Source organism: Oryza glaberrima, chromosome 1, assembly GCF_000147395.1.
Source record: "Oryza glaberrima chromosome 1, OglaRS2, whole genome shotgun sequence".
Taxonomy (NCBI): Eukaryota; Viridiplantae; Streptophyta; class Magnoliopsida; order Poales; family Poaceae; genus Oryza; species Oryza glaberrima.
The window spans coordinates 6,803,204-6,817,983 of record NC_068326.1 but is presented as its reverse complement, the minus strand read 5'-3'; the positions used below and the strand labels follow the sequence as shown (position 1 = coordinate 6,817,983).

Sequence of the window (14,780 nt, the reverse complement as noted above, 5' to 3'; positions counted from 1 at the left end):
ATAGTATTAAGATGTGCCATATTCGGTAATAGATTGATTTTTTTGATGAGAGGGAGGGAGCGGTTCAGATGGAACAGTAGTCCATCCAGGCAGGCACCTAGGAAACCCAGGAATTATGGCCGCATTTTTGTTGTCGGTATCACCCGTATCACATCACAATACGTCAATATCACATCCGGATGACTAGGTAAACCAGTGCCGGAGTCAGTCCAGTCACTCACAAAATTTACTCGCCGGAAAACCCAAAAGAACGGAAAAGAAAAAAAAAAGTCAGGCAGTCGTCGCCGTGCTCGCCGCGGCGGGGTCCATCGGTGTCGCCGGCGCCACCACCACAACCCAGACGAGGGGAGACGGCATCCAGGATCCAGCAATAATAGCGCGTCGCGGTGGTCGTCGTCCTCACCTAATCCCCCCCCCCCCCCCCCCCCCCCCCTCCCCATCCATCTATTCTCAGCCAAAAGCTCCCCTCTTCTCTCTCTCCCTCTCGCTTTCGTTTCCCTTTTTACCCCCGCAATCCGCGGCACGCCACCGCCACAACAAAGCCCCCGCTCGCCGGAGCAGGAGCCCCCCCCCCCCCCCCCCCCCCGCGTGCCCACCCGCCGTGCCCCCCAATTCCTCCCCGTTCGTGGCAGGCGGGGGTGCGGGCGCGGGCGCGGGTGCGGCCATGGACGTGGACAGCGTCGAGTGCCTGTCGCTGCCGGACTCCTCCTCCTCCTCCGGCGCCGGCGCCGGCGGCGGAGGGGGTGGGGGTGGGGGTGGGGGCGTAGGCGCCATGGATGCGGCGGACGACGTCGGCCTCGCGCTGCACGCGCACGGCGCGCTCCTGGCGGCCGCGCGGGCGGCGGCGTGCTCCAAGGGAGGGGGAGGGGGAGGCGCGGCGGCAGGGAGCGGCGTGCACGAGCTGCTCGAGTGCCCCGTCTGCACCAACTCCATGTACCCGCCGATCCACCAGGTGAGGTTCTCGCTTGATTCCGCGCTCGCATACGCGTCGTGTGGGATGCGATCCGTGGGGGATTCGGAAGGGGGGGGGGGGGGGGATCTGTGTGCGTCTGGGCTTGGGAGCCTCGGAATCGGGGTTGAATTTTAGAGCGAAACAAAGAGAGGAAAATGTCGTTTTCGCCATGCCTGTCATGATTTGATTCCTCTTGTGATTGGAGCATCATATCCAATTCGATCATTGATACAATGATACTGGCACAATGGGGGGTAGACTTCCTGTTGGTCGTTCAGAATTTCCTGGGATCTTGGTGTTCTCTGGGCTCCCGATTGGTGTTGTGTATTCCTGAATAATTTCGGTGATCTGTTCTGTTATTCTCGTGCACGAATTGCTGACTTAGCTTATCGATCGGCCGATTATTGTTCAAATCCTGCATTATTTTTCTAGTAATTATAGAGCTCCTTTTTGACATATAGTCGATGCCTAAGAAGAAGCAGGAATGTTGAATCTTGCAAATGATCAACTGTTAGAATTAGATGGCTAATATCTATTATAATCTGGAATGAGCTGCCAAAATAATCATGCCTTCAGGTCATTCGGTTTATCTTTAGCAGAATTTATAAAAAATAGTAGTACCTTTAACATTTAGCCATGGTGAGTTTTCCCTTTTAGCACAAGTTATAAAAGGGAAGGAAGACGACGGTACTTGTGAAGTATATATGTTGGGTAGAAGTATAGAACTTAATTAACCTAAAAATGGATCATTCGAAGATCCTTAGAGAATACATGGGCTCAATTTCAATAAGCAATTCTAACCATACACTCCCTTTCCCAATTCGTTGTGTCAGATTGATCTAGTGGTGTAAACCTGAAGAGTCTCATTATGTAGTTCTGAACTTCTGATCTTTGGATATGATTCTCATCTCTTTGAATTTCATTGCAGTGCCAAAATGGACACACTCTGTGTTCCACCTGCAAAGCTAGGGTGCACAACCGTTGCCCTACATGCAGACAAGAGCTTGGTGATATCAGGTGTTTGGCACTGGAGAAAGTAGCTGAATCGCTTGAGCTTCCCTGTAAGTACTGCTCTTTGGGGTGCCCAGAGATCTTCCCATACTACAGCAAGATAAAACATGAAGCACAGTGCATGTTTAGACCATACAATTGCCCTTATGCTGGTTCTGAGTGTGCTGTGGTGGGTGATATCCCTTATCTTGTTGCCCATTTGAGGGATGATCACAAAGTTGATATGCATAGTGGTTGCACATTCAACCATAGATATGTCAAGTCCAACCCACGAGAAGTCGAAAATGCCACCTGGATGCTGACGGTAAGTACCTATAGACTGTGGCGCTCTTGTTATTCTTATTTGAACTATAATACCTCCGTGGTAGATATAAGATTATCTTGTGGAAATTGTATTATAGAAATATTGAAACATTGAATTGCTGTCTTGTGAGTAGGTCTTCCACTGTTTCGGGCAATACTTCTGCCTGCACTTTGAGGCCTTCCAGCTTGGGATGGCACCAGTCTATATGGCCTTTCTCCGTTTCATGGGTGATGAAAATGAGGCAAGGAACTATAGCTACAGCCTTGAGGTCGGCGCAAACGGCAGGAAAATGGTATGGGAGGGCACCCCCCGAAGTGTCCGGGACAGCCACCGGAAGGTGCGGGACAGCCATGATGGCCTCATCATCCAGAGGAACATGGCGCTGTTCTTCTCGGGGGGCGACCGAAAGGAGCTGAAGCTGAGGATCACCGGCCGGATCTGGAAGGAGCAGCAGACCCCAGACGGTGCCTGCATACCAAATCTCTGTAGCTAAGCAATCACAACATTCAGAAGAAACAAAGAAACTCAACTCCACTTTGCGGCCGGATAACATCTATCCCGTTGCCATGTCTTACTGTTTTTTTGTATGCTCCGAGGCAACGCCTTCATGTTGTACCTTTGCTAAACAAACATTAGGAGGGTAGGACTCTCTTGTAAAGTAAAATGTGTGTATATGGCACCCCATATCTTACAGGTTGGCTGATCGAGCGTTCAAGCTCTCTGTTGTCTTCAGTTCGGCTGGATCTGAAACTGCATTTTTGCTTCCTGTTATTAAATTGTGAATTCCATTAGTCCCACAACTGCAAGCAAATTTCAGTTACCTGCATCAGCAAATTTCAGCATTGGAAGCGAAGGGTCTTGATGGAGATGTGACTATTTTTCAAGTGATGGCTCTGGTTATTCTGAAGAGCTACAAGTTGACAGCAAAACATGGTTGAACACTTGATTTTGATCTGGGAGATCTACGATGATATCAGCAGTTTTGATTAGTTATCAGTTATTCTGGACGATTGGCATGGGCAAACTGATCTTCACCCATTTGTCCAGATTGGACCTATATGCAATGATATTTATTTTGCTTCAGGACATTCTTGTGTGAAGAATTAATGACTTAGGGGGTGTTTGGGAGAGAGGGGCTAAACTTTAGTCCCTCTCACAAAACTTATGGTTTTGAGGGACTTATGGTTTTGAGAGAGGGGCTAAACTAGGGACTTATGGTTTTGAGAGAGGGGCTAAACTAGGGACTTATGGTTTTGAGAGAGGGACTAAAGTTTAGCCCCTCTCTCCCAAACACCCCCTTAAGTAAAATGTGTTGATGTCCTTGTCAAGATGAGCTAAGAGAGTTGAGACTTGAGAGTAATGGGCAGGAGGTAATGGGGGGATCTTGGCTAAGTTAGAATATGGTATAGGGCCAAACTTCGGTTTGATAATCCCAGGGAGAAATAATATCTTCCCATTAAATAAAATGACAAGGAGGCCAAATTTTCGTGCCACTGTTCAAGAATAACATTTACAGATATATAATAAATATACATATTTTAATAGTGAACATTACAGAGCCACATAAATTTCAGAAAAACTTTCCTCTTCCTCTGTAGTTAGCTTGTAGGCAAACAAATGGATACATATGCACATGAAATTTCCACAGATCAACACAACGGCAGAGTCACATTCTCCATAATATCCAGCCTCAGCACGCAACATGATCACATTTCTTGCTGCATAATACAATGTAGGCAACTTCAATCATCTCATGTGAGCAAACAGAAAGATAGAAAAACACAAAAATGCTTTTCTTTACAGAACAGCATCACAGCCTGGTTGCATTTCTGTCAGGAATCTCCCAACCTCCATATATGATTCCAGGAGAACTTTAGATCCTCTTTAATCAAACAAAAAAATGTAGGTAAAATATATACGTATAAACTTTGTAAACAGCAACACAACAATGGAATCACATTTTCCTATACACACAATATGCTTACACACTACGCCATCCAGTCATCCAAAGGATATAGTGTCACACCTCACAACTTCTTTTGAATACTTCCTAGAAAAGTTTTCATCCTAAGACGCTAACGCAAAGAGAAGCAAATCACTTCTGTCAAAAGGGCAAAATGCCACAATGATCTTATTTCTTCCACGGTTCAGGCTCATCAAAGAACATGGTCAAATCTCCTGTCTTGCTGTTGCATACTGCCAGAAAACTTTCTATCCTTCCATGTAGAGAACAAAAAACACAAGACCTTTTGTGAGCAAAGGTAACAAGAGTCACATTCCCTCTGGGACAATCCTAGTCACAAAATGGATCCTTTTTCTTTGCCGCAAGCTTTCATTGCATCCACCCGTGCAAGGAAACAACAAGAAGAAGATATCAACAATTTATACCATACGGCAAACTCTTCTCAAGCGTGATCCTAGCTACCAACTATTTTTGTTGTATATTGCATCACAAAGGTTATCACAAGGCCACGTCAAGACTATAGGCATGTCATGCTGGCTCGTTTTGTTTTGTTCCTTTTTTTTCACCGACATGTACTTCGTGACGAAATGTCTATCTCTAATATACCACCATGCCCCTAAACTTGGCTTTAATATTGTGAAATGCCACTCACCTTCGTTGATTCTCCCCTCACATGTTTCCTATATTTACTGAACTGCCACTTGCTTTCTAAGCTTCTATGGGGATCCTCTGTGACCTACAGATTTGAATATTTATGTGGCATAATAACGTTTGCACCAAACTAAAATTACTAAGAGCATATTTAATGTTAATTTTACCACTTTACATATGTCCCATTAATTTACTTTTTTAGCATTGGACACTATGGGAGGAGTACAGTGTATCAAAAATGGAAGGCCCATATTCGGAAGTTCAAGCAAATACAAACCGTCAAGTTGACATGTGGATACGACCGTCCTTTTTTTGGCGTTGCTCAGTGTGGTACCTCGACAAGCATTCCAACAAGTTCCTTTCACGTTTTGTAATCTCGCCAACCAGCTCTGAAGAGGAAGGGGGTGTGGGTGTTCTACTCAACACATTTCTCTCCTCCCCCTCCCCTCACCCCCGTCTCCTCTCAACTCTTGTTCTTTTTCTACTTGCTCCCTTGAGACTAATGGCTTTCCTTAGTAGATGATACGATTATTTTCCTGTTTTTGCATTTTCCTTTGGCTCATGGTTGCAAGAGTCGATTGTTGATGGTGGCAAGCACCATCGGTCAAACCGTCGTGCTTCTCATCAGTAAATGATCTAACCACTAGAAGAATTATGTCGGAATTTGAGAGTATGACATATGATCTTCATCATCCAAGGGGTTTCAATGTTGTTTCTGAGTTTTTTTGTTCTACATGGAGGATAAGGAAAAGGACCTGTGTAAGTATAGTCATAATATATTTTTAGAAAGTTATTAAGTTCTCTATAAGGACCTGTGTAGTGGATACCCTTTCCTATATATTCTATTTTTTTATATAAAAACATTATCAGTACTATCAAATTATAATGTTTCATGATATTTTTATATGAAAACACTTAGCATAGTTTGGTAGAATGGGAAAATATTGTTTTTTATAATGAGCACAAATCATATTTTAATACTTAAATTAAGAAAGTATTTGTAAGGATATTTTTTGAAACTTGCATGCTAAAAAATCTCATATCTATTATTCTCTTGTATAAGTGAAATTGTTTTTGCTATTACAAGAAACACACATGCCTACACACCACCACGCATGCACACCATCACACACATGCGAAGCCCCCCCCCCCCCCACCTCCCTCCCAAAGGCCCTAACACACGCTTAAAGAGACGGACATAAAAGAAAAATCCCTGACCTCACTATTTGATTCAATAAAAAAAATAATGTTTAGCAAAACATTTCACCAATTCGCAAGAAAACAGAAAAAAAATACTTAAAATATGACATAAAAATATAAATAACACATCTCCTCTCTGTGTTTTGGAGTAATTGACTCTATTGATTACTGCCTTATTGCCATCTCACTTCGATAAATGAAAGTTGTATGATTATAATTTTTGACGCTGCACGCTTCGATGACATAACATATTTTCAGCTGTTTATGATATTTTGCTAAATAAAGTGGTTTGAAATTAAATATTTTCAGTGTCAATTATTTAAGAAGGCAGGTACTATCATTTTAGAGCATGCATGCCATCATCGAAGCTCAAAGTTCTAGCAACAATTAATAGTTGCACTCTTAATAATCATATCCATGGAGTATCATAATGCATAATATGCTGCAGAGACAAATCCAAGCTCATATTCTGCAGAAACAAACAAAAAAGATTTGGTGCAAATGATCTGGGGACATAGCAGGAAAAGTGATTTAACGAATCCTACTTCTCGCAGGGGCAATCTTGTACTCACCAAAAATTAAATCCTATGTCAACAATTAATGTTAAACTCACCTTTATTCCTAGTTTTAAGCTATATAAACAAGACTAGCCACTTTGTTATCATTGCCCTCTCTCAGCTCCCAAAAATCTCACTCATGTTTGATTGCTTTAGTTATTCTCCATCAAGAGGTTGAAGGCTAAACTACTCTTAGTTCAATGTTTAACTAAACATATCCATACCCATCACTTTGGTAAGTATCATTTATGTGCCACACTATATATGTATATGCACGTCATTTATTTTATTGGCCACTTTTCTAGAAATCTTAACCCCCTTTTCTTACAAATTCATGTGTTGATGGGTATATTCTGTGGATTTTTATTATTATTTGGCATTTATTATGGAGGATGGATTCGAAGGTAACATGTAGAGTAAAATACATTGTTGGTCCTTAAAGTTGTTGTGTGATGTCATACTAGTCCATAAACTTTGAAGATGGAGTTTGAGAGGAGGGGGGGGGGGGGGAGAGAGAGAGAGAGAGAGAGGCGGTAACCACACCAATATCCGAAGGAGTATTTGGTATTTTAATAAGATTAGGATGTGTACTTTTTTCTCAAAGTTAAGGGATCAACATGGCACCATGCAACAAGTTTAGGGAGCACTTCTAGTGTATTTTAATCTTTACTTAAATGTGGGAAAATTATGTCTTTTAAGTACACTGTAGGTCTTGTGGGAGCTACTTTTATGGATGTGCCTTTTTGTGTGGCAACACTATGTTCAATTTATTTAGGATATTGTGCTTATGTAGTGTGATTAAAATGATCAAATCAAAATTGTGATTGATGTCCTAACACATACTCCTTTGTCCCAAAAAAACCCCCCAATCCTAGGGATGTATCTGGACAACGTGTATGTCTAGATATATATCTAGGATTGGACTTTTTTTTTGGACGGATGGAGTACTACTTTAATTAATTTCACAATAACTATATTTGGAATTCGAAATGCAAAGTTCCTTTATCTATGTTCTTACGACTATTTCTCTTCATGTAGTTGATTTCTGGAGATGGCTTCCAAGATATTGTAATTAAAAACACATCCCTCACAGCTTCCATAGACGCTACTAAAAGTTTGTGGTGCATATCAAAGAAACTATTGTTGACAAGAGCATGGCATCAACAGGCATTGCAGTGAGCCTAAGCAACAACGATGCTTTGGACCTAGCTGTTGCACAATTAGATGGTGATCAATCTTCATATCATCATACACCAGAGGTCTTCTTACTCTACCTTGCAGTTCCCGGTGTTCCTCTAGCCAAAATGCAAGTGCTTGAGTCTGATTCGGTTGCCGCAGTGAAGCTTCGGATCCAAAACAGCAAAGGATTTGTGGCGAGAAACCAAAGGTTGGTTTTCGAAGGCAGAGAGCTCTCTCGCAATGATAGCCGTATCCGTGACTATGGGGTGAGGTATGGAAGTGTGCTTCATCTCGTGATCCGACTATCAGATCCACGGCGAACCGCTGTGAGGACTGTTTATGGAAGGAAGTTTAAATTCCAAGTGGACCAACGTCGAAATGCTAGATATATGAAGCAAGAGATTTCAAGAAATGTTGAAAGTCCCAATGGTATTGGAGAGAGCGTGACTTTGGTCAATGGTGAAAAGCTTGATGAAAGCACATTAATCTCCACTATTTGTGAGACCAACACTTCTGATACCGATTTTCTTGCAAACAAGTCAGAAAATTTTAATGGAAATGAAATAGAAGAATCTTCTGAGCAATTATCCATTTCTTCTGACATTGGAAATAATTTACAATTTGATGATGCCAAGGAGAAATATCCCCTGATTGAACCAGTTCTTGTCAACCCAAGTGTTACCCTTACTCCAAAAATTACGGGTATGATCGAAGCTACACTTGCTGGGCTAGAAATGGAGCACACACCTGTGATGTCCTCAGAGGGCACTGGGGGAGTCTACTTCATGCTAGATTCATCAGGCCAAGAGTATGTTGCTATTTTCAAGCCAATAAATGAAGAGCCAATGGCAAAGGACAATCCTAATGGCTACCCTTTGTCCAGTGATGGGGAAGGATTAAAGAGAGGAACAAGAGTCGGTGAAGGTGCATTCAGGGAGGTTGCAGCATACATTCTTGACCATCCTATTAGTGGTTATCGCGTGAGCGATGAACTAGGGTTTGCTGGTGTTCCTCCGACAGTTCTTGTTCGATGTTTGAATGGTTATGTTGATCAGACTAAGTATGACTGCGCGAAGAAAGAACCGAAAATTGGGTCCTTGCAAATGTTTGTGAAGAATTCTGGGAGTTGTGAGGAGTTTGGTCCTAGGGCTTTCCCTGTGCAAGAGGTGCACAAGATTGCTGTTTTGGATATGAGGCTAGCTAACGCGGATCGCCATGGCGGCAACATACTGATTCGTAAGGATGAGAATGGGCAGATTGAGCTGATACCAATTGATCATGGGTATTGTCTGCCTGAAAGCGTAAGTATTTTGTTTTGCTTTGAACTGCATTTTTTGTACTGAAAATTGAAATCTATGATCACCCATAGTCACTAATCGCCATAAAGAGTTGCTCACTCCATGTCAAAATATAAGCTGTATAAGTTTCTTACACCGTCTTTAGTGCAAAACTTTGACCTTTAATTCCTTGTATAGTATTAATATCAACAACTATAAAATTGACATAACGTGAATGTACTTTCAAATTCAAATCTTATGATGCCACATGCTTGACGCTAAACATATGTACCGCTAGTTCAATTATTAGTCAATGTTTGCAAATGTTGGCTTCCTAAAATTGCGGGAGGCTTATATTTCAGGATAGAGGGAGTAATTTTCACGACCACACACTATGTACACATTTTAATATAGTATCCATTGCTAAATTTTATGTCCTAATTTTGGTTACTAGCAATGATTGTTTTCTCATGTTGTAAACAATGTTTGAACTATTTCAGTTTTAGTAATTGATTTGACTTCTAAACAATTTACAGTTTGAAGACTGCACATTTGATTGGCTTTACTGGCCCCAAGCACGCCAACCTTTCAATGTTGAAACCCTGGACTACATAAAGTCACTTGATGAGGAAGAGGATATCAAGTTGCTCAAGCTCAATGGTTGTGAACCATCATCTAAGTGTGTTCGTGTTTTTCGTCTAAGCACCATGATGTTGAAGAAGGGTGCTGTGAGAGGTCTAACTCCATATGAGATCGGTAACATGCTGTGTAGGGAGAACATTACAACCAAATCAAAGATTGAAGAGATTGTTGAAGAGGCAGAGGATGTTGTTCTTCCTGGGATAGGTGAAAAGGCATTCATGGAAGCCATCTCAGGTATCATGGATCGCCATCTCAATGAACTCTTCAAATGAAATGCTCCTCAAGATGACTGTGAATTATGGTTTCGAGTGTGTGTGATAAGTGAATTTGTAAGTAATGTAAGTCTCTTTTGTGTCAAGATATCGCCTCTATGAATAATAAGGAAGGATCATTGGTCCTTCCTACATTTCTCGATGTAAATTGTAAATGAATATAAGTGAAGAATGTTGTAAATTAATGGATTGTGTATATCTCACCAACATCTTGCATGTTCAGTGTTTTTTTATTTGAAACAAGGGTTTGTCTCAAAATTTTGTGTAAAGTAATTGAATGATACCTCTTTAAAGTTTCCTCTTGAGGATGAAATTATGGGGACTTTAAACATGTTCAGCTGATATAAGTATTAGTATGAACTCTCAAAACATTAAGTAACACAAAGATCAAATCAAAATTAAAACCTTTTTTTTCATGATAATACATAAAATATATATGTACCTATGCACACACACCACTACAAACAACACGCTATGCAATTTTTTTCCTAAAGAAAACGTGTATATTACTATAACAAAACTTATAGTTATCGATCTCACTTTATTTGACTCCCCCCTTTGGGCGAAAATGAGTTTCGACAGTGGCAGGAATTTCGAATTCAAATAAATTTTTGAGAAAAAAAAATGGCATTCACCCAACCAAAATGCTAAGTGCACACCCTCATCAGTTCATCTACCTCTCTCCACTTTACTCTCTCTCTCTCTCTCTCTCTGCTACCGCCGGAGGCAACGGCGGCGGACGTGCTCCTCTCCTCCCCCGATCGCCGGCGAGCGGGTTCGCCGGGGGCGGCGACGCGGCCGGCTCATCCCACCGGCGCCCCCACCTCGCGGCCCGATTCGAAATTTTGAAGGTAGTATTCGTTCTCGCCTCGCTTAGCCCTCCCCCCTTCTCCTGTGGCCGCTTCACGAGCCGGCGTGGCGCGTAGATTGGGGATCCATCCGGTGATTGAATCTTCCCCCAAGGAGATTGGATGGGATTTGTTTGGAAGGGAATAGTTCCACGCGTAGTGAGGTGTGGTCCTCCTAGGGATTAACCGAACAAAGCCCTTGGTTTGATTCCGGATTTCTTCGCTGCTTGGTGCAGTACTGACATTGAGGGGACTTGTTTTGCTAGCAGTTTGTTTGCAAAAATAATTGGGGATTCAGTTGAAACCCTATGCCCCCACATTAAGCGGATATTTGCTTCATTACCTGCAAGAGTGGTCAATTATGTAGTGTTACAGGGAAATTGGTCTGTAGGGCTATAGGCACAGACTGTTAGCTATCTACTTTGGCTGAATTTGGTCAGGTTTCTGCACTTCCTAGGTTGATCGTAACATTGTTGTTACTAGTCTCACTAGTGTTATGCAGGGGGTATGATTAGTTTATAATTTCTAGGTGTTCCTGTCAAGCTTAAGAATATCGAATATGCGCTTATATTTTATAATCTAAAGTTTTACTGGTATTGGTTGTCGTAGGCCTTTAGCATGTGTAGATAGTGATTGATTGAAGAATGCAAAAGTTCAGACGACTTCCACCTGTTCTGCTGCAGCTTGTTTGATCACTATCATGCATCCCTGTTGGCTTTCGTATGGATTGCGTTTGCCCTCTGAAACTAGGAAGCTTAATGTGTGTTACGCTGTTACTGTTTGAGTAGTTGGATAATGAATCCCATGGTAGCACTATTTGCACTCCGGTTTAGACATAGTGATTAAAATGGAATTTCTCCAAAACTAGATCTGGCCCATTGCAATAAGTAGAATTCACACTGAACATTAAAACTTCGCAGCTAAGTTTGACTATGGGACATGTCTAATGTATCTTCTACCCTTTATCTGCTTTACCATGCAGGTGGCACTTTCAGATTGCCTATGCTAGTTCATTTCACGCTGCATATCCAAAATGGTGAAGCTGACAATGATAGCACGTGTTACTGATGACCTTCCGTTAGTGGAGGGATTAGATGATGGTCGGGATCTGAAGGATGCTGACTTCTACAAGCAGCAAGCTAAACTGTTGTTCAAGAACTTATCGAAAGGGCAACATGAAGCATCAAGGATGTCAATTGAGACTGGGCCATACCTTTTCCAGTATCCTTAATTCTTATGCTATCTGCAGATTTAGAGTTCCTGTTGAAAAAGATTATTCCCTCATGATTTTTTTTATAGGTGTTCCGTGCCAATTCCCAAAAGATTAACTCATGGTTACCCTTTTTGTGGTTTTAGGCTCAAATTTGAATTGCAGCAGCAAAGACAATGATTCCAACTAGATATGTTGGTTGATACATACACTCTGTTTAGTTTTCCTCTTTATTTTAAATTTAACTGCTCATTCCATTGACAACATATTCTTGCTGCTTATGGGGGAGTGAATTGGTGAGTAATAAGTATTGTATTAGACATTTTACTTGGTCTACCACTCTCCCAATTTTTGCATCAGCAAGAACTTGTATATTCTATGCCCTATATGCATCATCTGCCTTTCGTCATATACTTGGATGTTAATGGCACCAAGATGCCAGGAAAGTTGTGTTACTAATGCCGTATGTTAAGAAACTAAATCATTTCTTGAATTTTCATGCTGTTTGCCTTGTGAAAATCATTTGTGGTACACTTGTTGCACCTTGATTTAACCAAACAGTTACATCATCGAGGGCCGTGTGTGCTATTTGACAATATGTGACTGCTCTTATCCGAAGAAACTTGCTTTCCAGTACTTAGAATATCTCAAAAATGAATTTGAGAGGGTCAATGGCAACCAAATTGAAACTGCTGCAAGACCATATGCTTTTATTAAGTTTGGTATGGTTCTTACATTCATGATATTTTTCTTTATACTCATTCTCTTAATTCTACTAGTTAATGGCTTATATTTCCTGTTTAGACACTTTCATACAGAAGACGAAGAAGTTGTATTTGGATACCAGAACCCAAAGGAACCTGGCCAAGTTGAATGATGAGCTTTATGAGGTGCACCAGATTATGACTCGCAATTTTCAAGAAGTTCTCGGTGTTGGTGAAAAACTAGATCATGAGTTTGCCTTTGCACCTTATCTGTGTTATGCTGCATCGTTCATCATAGTTTTTAGCACGATGGACTTGTCAATGATTTCTGTGCATATGAGATTAACTTGAGTTTACGTATTTCCTTGAAAGATTATCAGTGAATAGGTGAGCAGTCAAATTCGCAAAATCAATTTGGTTTCAGCAGACTATCTTGCCCTAAAATTACTTGAGTTGTGTTTTCATTCCGCACTATATTGTTGTTATATTTTGTGTTTTCCTTCAATAGGCCATTTTGTTGTTTCACATCTTATTAATATTTCTTAGACTCATGCTTCCTTTTGAATTGTTTGCTCCAGTACACACCAAAGCTGTTTCTTTCTTTGTGTTGCCTGTAATCCCACGCTTTGACAGTTTTGCATGAGTGCTTCACTTTTGGCAAGACTTGTTGCAGTCTCATCTCACATTTCGTTTCATGCTTAGAGGTTTACATTTCCCAGCTGTTGCTCAGTGAAAGTTTTCTGTTTGCAGAGGTGAGTGAAATGTCCAATAGGTTGACCTCTGATACTAGAATTTATGCGGAGAAGGCGAAGGATCTCAATCGTCAGGTGTGATCCCTTATTCCCTTTACTGCATTTGCCATCTGGCAATCTCAATCTCCAAGCAACTAATATGAAATTAATATTTCAATAAATTGTGAATTAATATTGGATATGTGATAAATCGTGACTGCTGTTTATTCATGGAAGTCTTAAGGGAGTCTACTCATTTGCTTTCTAGAATTGTGACACTTTACTTTTCTCAAAATTATACATCAACAGTCCATTGTTTCCTAGAATGATCGATGGGCAATTGCAATTTATTTTCAAAATCCGTAAAATTGTATTGCTTAGTTCCAGCAACTCCACTTCAAATTTCCTTACCTTCATTGCTCTTTGAGGAGAAAAGGGGGGGAATTTGTGCTCAAGTAGTCAACAACTAAGTTGGTCCTTTTGCGATCAATTTGACACAGTAATGCTTAGAACATGTCTACATCCTTTATTTGTTAAACATATGAATTCCTGCCATACCCCCAAATTATGTTCACCAATGCACGTGAGGGATATGGGAATTTCTCATTCGTTACTATGTCCTATCTATGTCATATCACTGGTGGACTGTTAAGCATAACAAACACCTGATCTGCATTACCAGTTTACCACTTCACCTGTTTCACGTCTGTTACAAGGCTTTCCTTCATGGTTTTCAGGCCCTTATTCGCAAGTATGCCCCTGTTGCCATTGTGATTGGAATAGTACTGATGCTCTTTTGGGTCAAGAACAAGATATGGTGACTGAGAGTAACAGTCAGGCCTCCTGTTACGGTGCTGGAACTTGAGTTCTCCGTGCACCCCGAATCGATTCTGGCTCAACAGATGCTTTGATGGCTTATCCCGCATCTGCCCATTCAAGCGAGTAGTAGTGTAGCTCTTCTTCCGTGCTTTTTGTTTTTTGTTTTTTTGTTTTTTGCCCATTCCTCCCAACAAAGATCATCCAAACTAAACCCATTGTAGTATAAACCCTCGTCATCGACCCAGCCTATCCTGATGGATGAAGAAGTCCTTGAGTTCTTGCAGCACCGATTTCTGGCTAATTGTTGTGTAGAGTCGGCTTTTCGACCTCCGAAATGGTATATGTTCTTTGCAAACTCACCATGTAAGAATTGATGTTTCAGGCTGATGGATGGACAAGGCACATACCATCCAAAGCTGCATGGAATGTCTTGTGACTCAGACGTTTTAGCTGCAATCGA

General features: G+C 41.4%; 3 protein-coding genes across 3 annotated transcripts; all 3 read left to right on the top strand.

Moving 5' to 3' along the window:
* The first annotated feature begins 573 nt into the window (after positions 1-573).
* LOC127760268 (E3 ubiquitin-protein ligase SINAT5-like) lies at positions 574-2,999 on the top strand. The gene is made up of 3 exons (XM_052284499.1): positions 574-952; positions 1,881-2,267; positions 2,401-2,999. The coding sequence occupies exons 1-3, from the start codon at positions 665-667 to the stop codon at positions 2,758-2,760; spliced, it is 1,035 nt and encodes a 344-aa protein (XP_052140459.1). The 5' UTR covers positions 574-664; the 3' UTR covers positions 2,761-2,999.
* Positions 3,000-7,792: 4,793 nt separating this feature from the next.
* Positions 7,793-10,008, top strand: LOC127783397 (phosphatidylinositol 4-kinase gamma 4-like). The gene is made up of 2 exons (XM_052310921.1): positions 7,793-9,118; positions 9,631-10,008. Exons 1-2 carry the CDS (start codon positions 7,793-7,795, stop codon positions 10,006-10,008), a joined length of 1,704 nt encoding a protein of 567 aa, XP_052166881.1.
* Positions 10,009-10,671: 663 nt separating this feature from the next.
* Positions 10,672-13,511, top strand: LOC127759988 (25.3 kDa vesicle transport protein-like). Its single transcript, XM_052284197.1, has 4 exons — positions 10,672-10,859; positions 11,839-12,077; positions 12,628-12,788; positions 12,871-13,511. Exons 2-4 carry the CDS (start codon positions 11,890-11,892, stop codon positions 13,119-13,121), a joined length of 600 nt encoding a protein of 199 aa, XP_052140157.1. The 5' UTR covers positions 10,672-10,859; positions 11,839-11,889; the 3' UTR covers positions 13,122-13,511.
* Positions 13,512-14,780: the final 1,269 nt, after the last annotated feature.

What these genes read in the sequence shown, in the direction of transcription:
- LOC127760268 (XM_052284499.1), top strand. Translation starts at nt 665, where the DNA reads ATGGACGTGGACAGCGTCGAGTGCCTGTCGCTGCCGGACTCCTCCTCC. An exon ending in TGTACCCGCCGATCCACCAG is followed by an intron (nt 953 to 1,880) that starts GTGAGGTTCTCG and finishes ATTTCATTGCAG; the next exon opens with TGCCAAAATGGACACACTCT. An exon ending in ATGCCACCTGGATGCTGACG is followed by an intron (nt 2,268 to 2,400) that starts GTAAGTACCTAT and finishes TCTTGTGAGTAG; the next exon opens with GTCTTCCACTGTTTCGGGCA.
- LOC127759988 (XM_052284197.1), top strand. Translation starts at nt 11,890, where the DNA reads ATGGTGAAGCTGACAATGATAGCACGTGTTACTGATGACCTTCCGTTA. An exon ending in ACTGGGCCATACCTTTTCCA is followed by an intron (nt 12,078 to 12,627) that starts GTATCCTTAATT and finishes TTAACCAAACAG; the next exon opens with TTACATCATCGAGGGCCGTG. An exon ending in ATATGCTTTTATTAAGTTTG is followed by an intron (nt 12,789 to 12,870) that starts GTATGGTTCTTA and finishes TTTCCTGTTTAG; the next exon opens with ACACTTTCATACAGAAGACG.
- LOC127783397 (XM_052310921.1), top strand. Translation starts at nt 7,793, where the DNA reads ATGGCATCAACAGGCATTGCAGTGAGCCTAAGCAACAACGATGCTTTG. An exon ending in GGTATTGTCTGCCTGAAAGC is followed by an intron (nt 9,119 to 9,630) that starts GTAAGTATTTTG and finishes AACAATTTACAG; the next exon opens with TTTGAAGACTGCACATTTGA.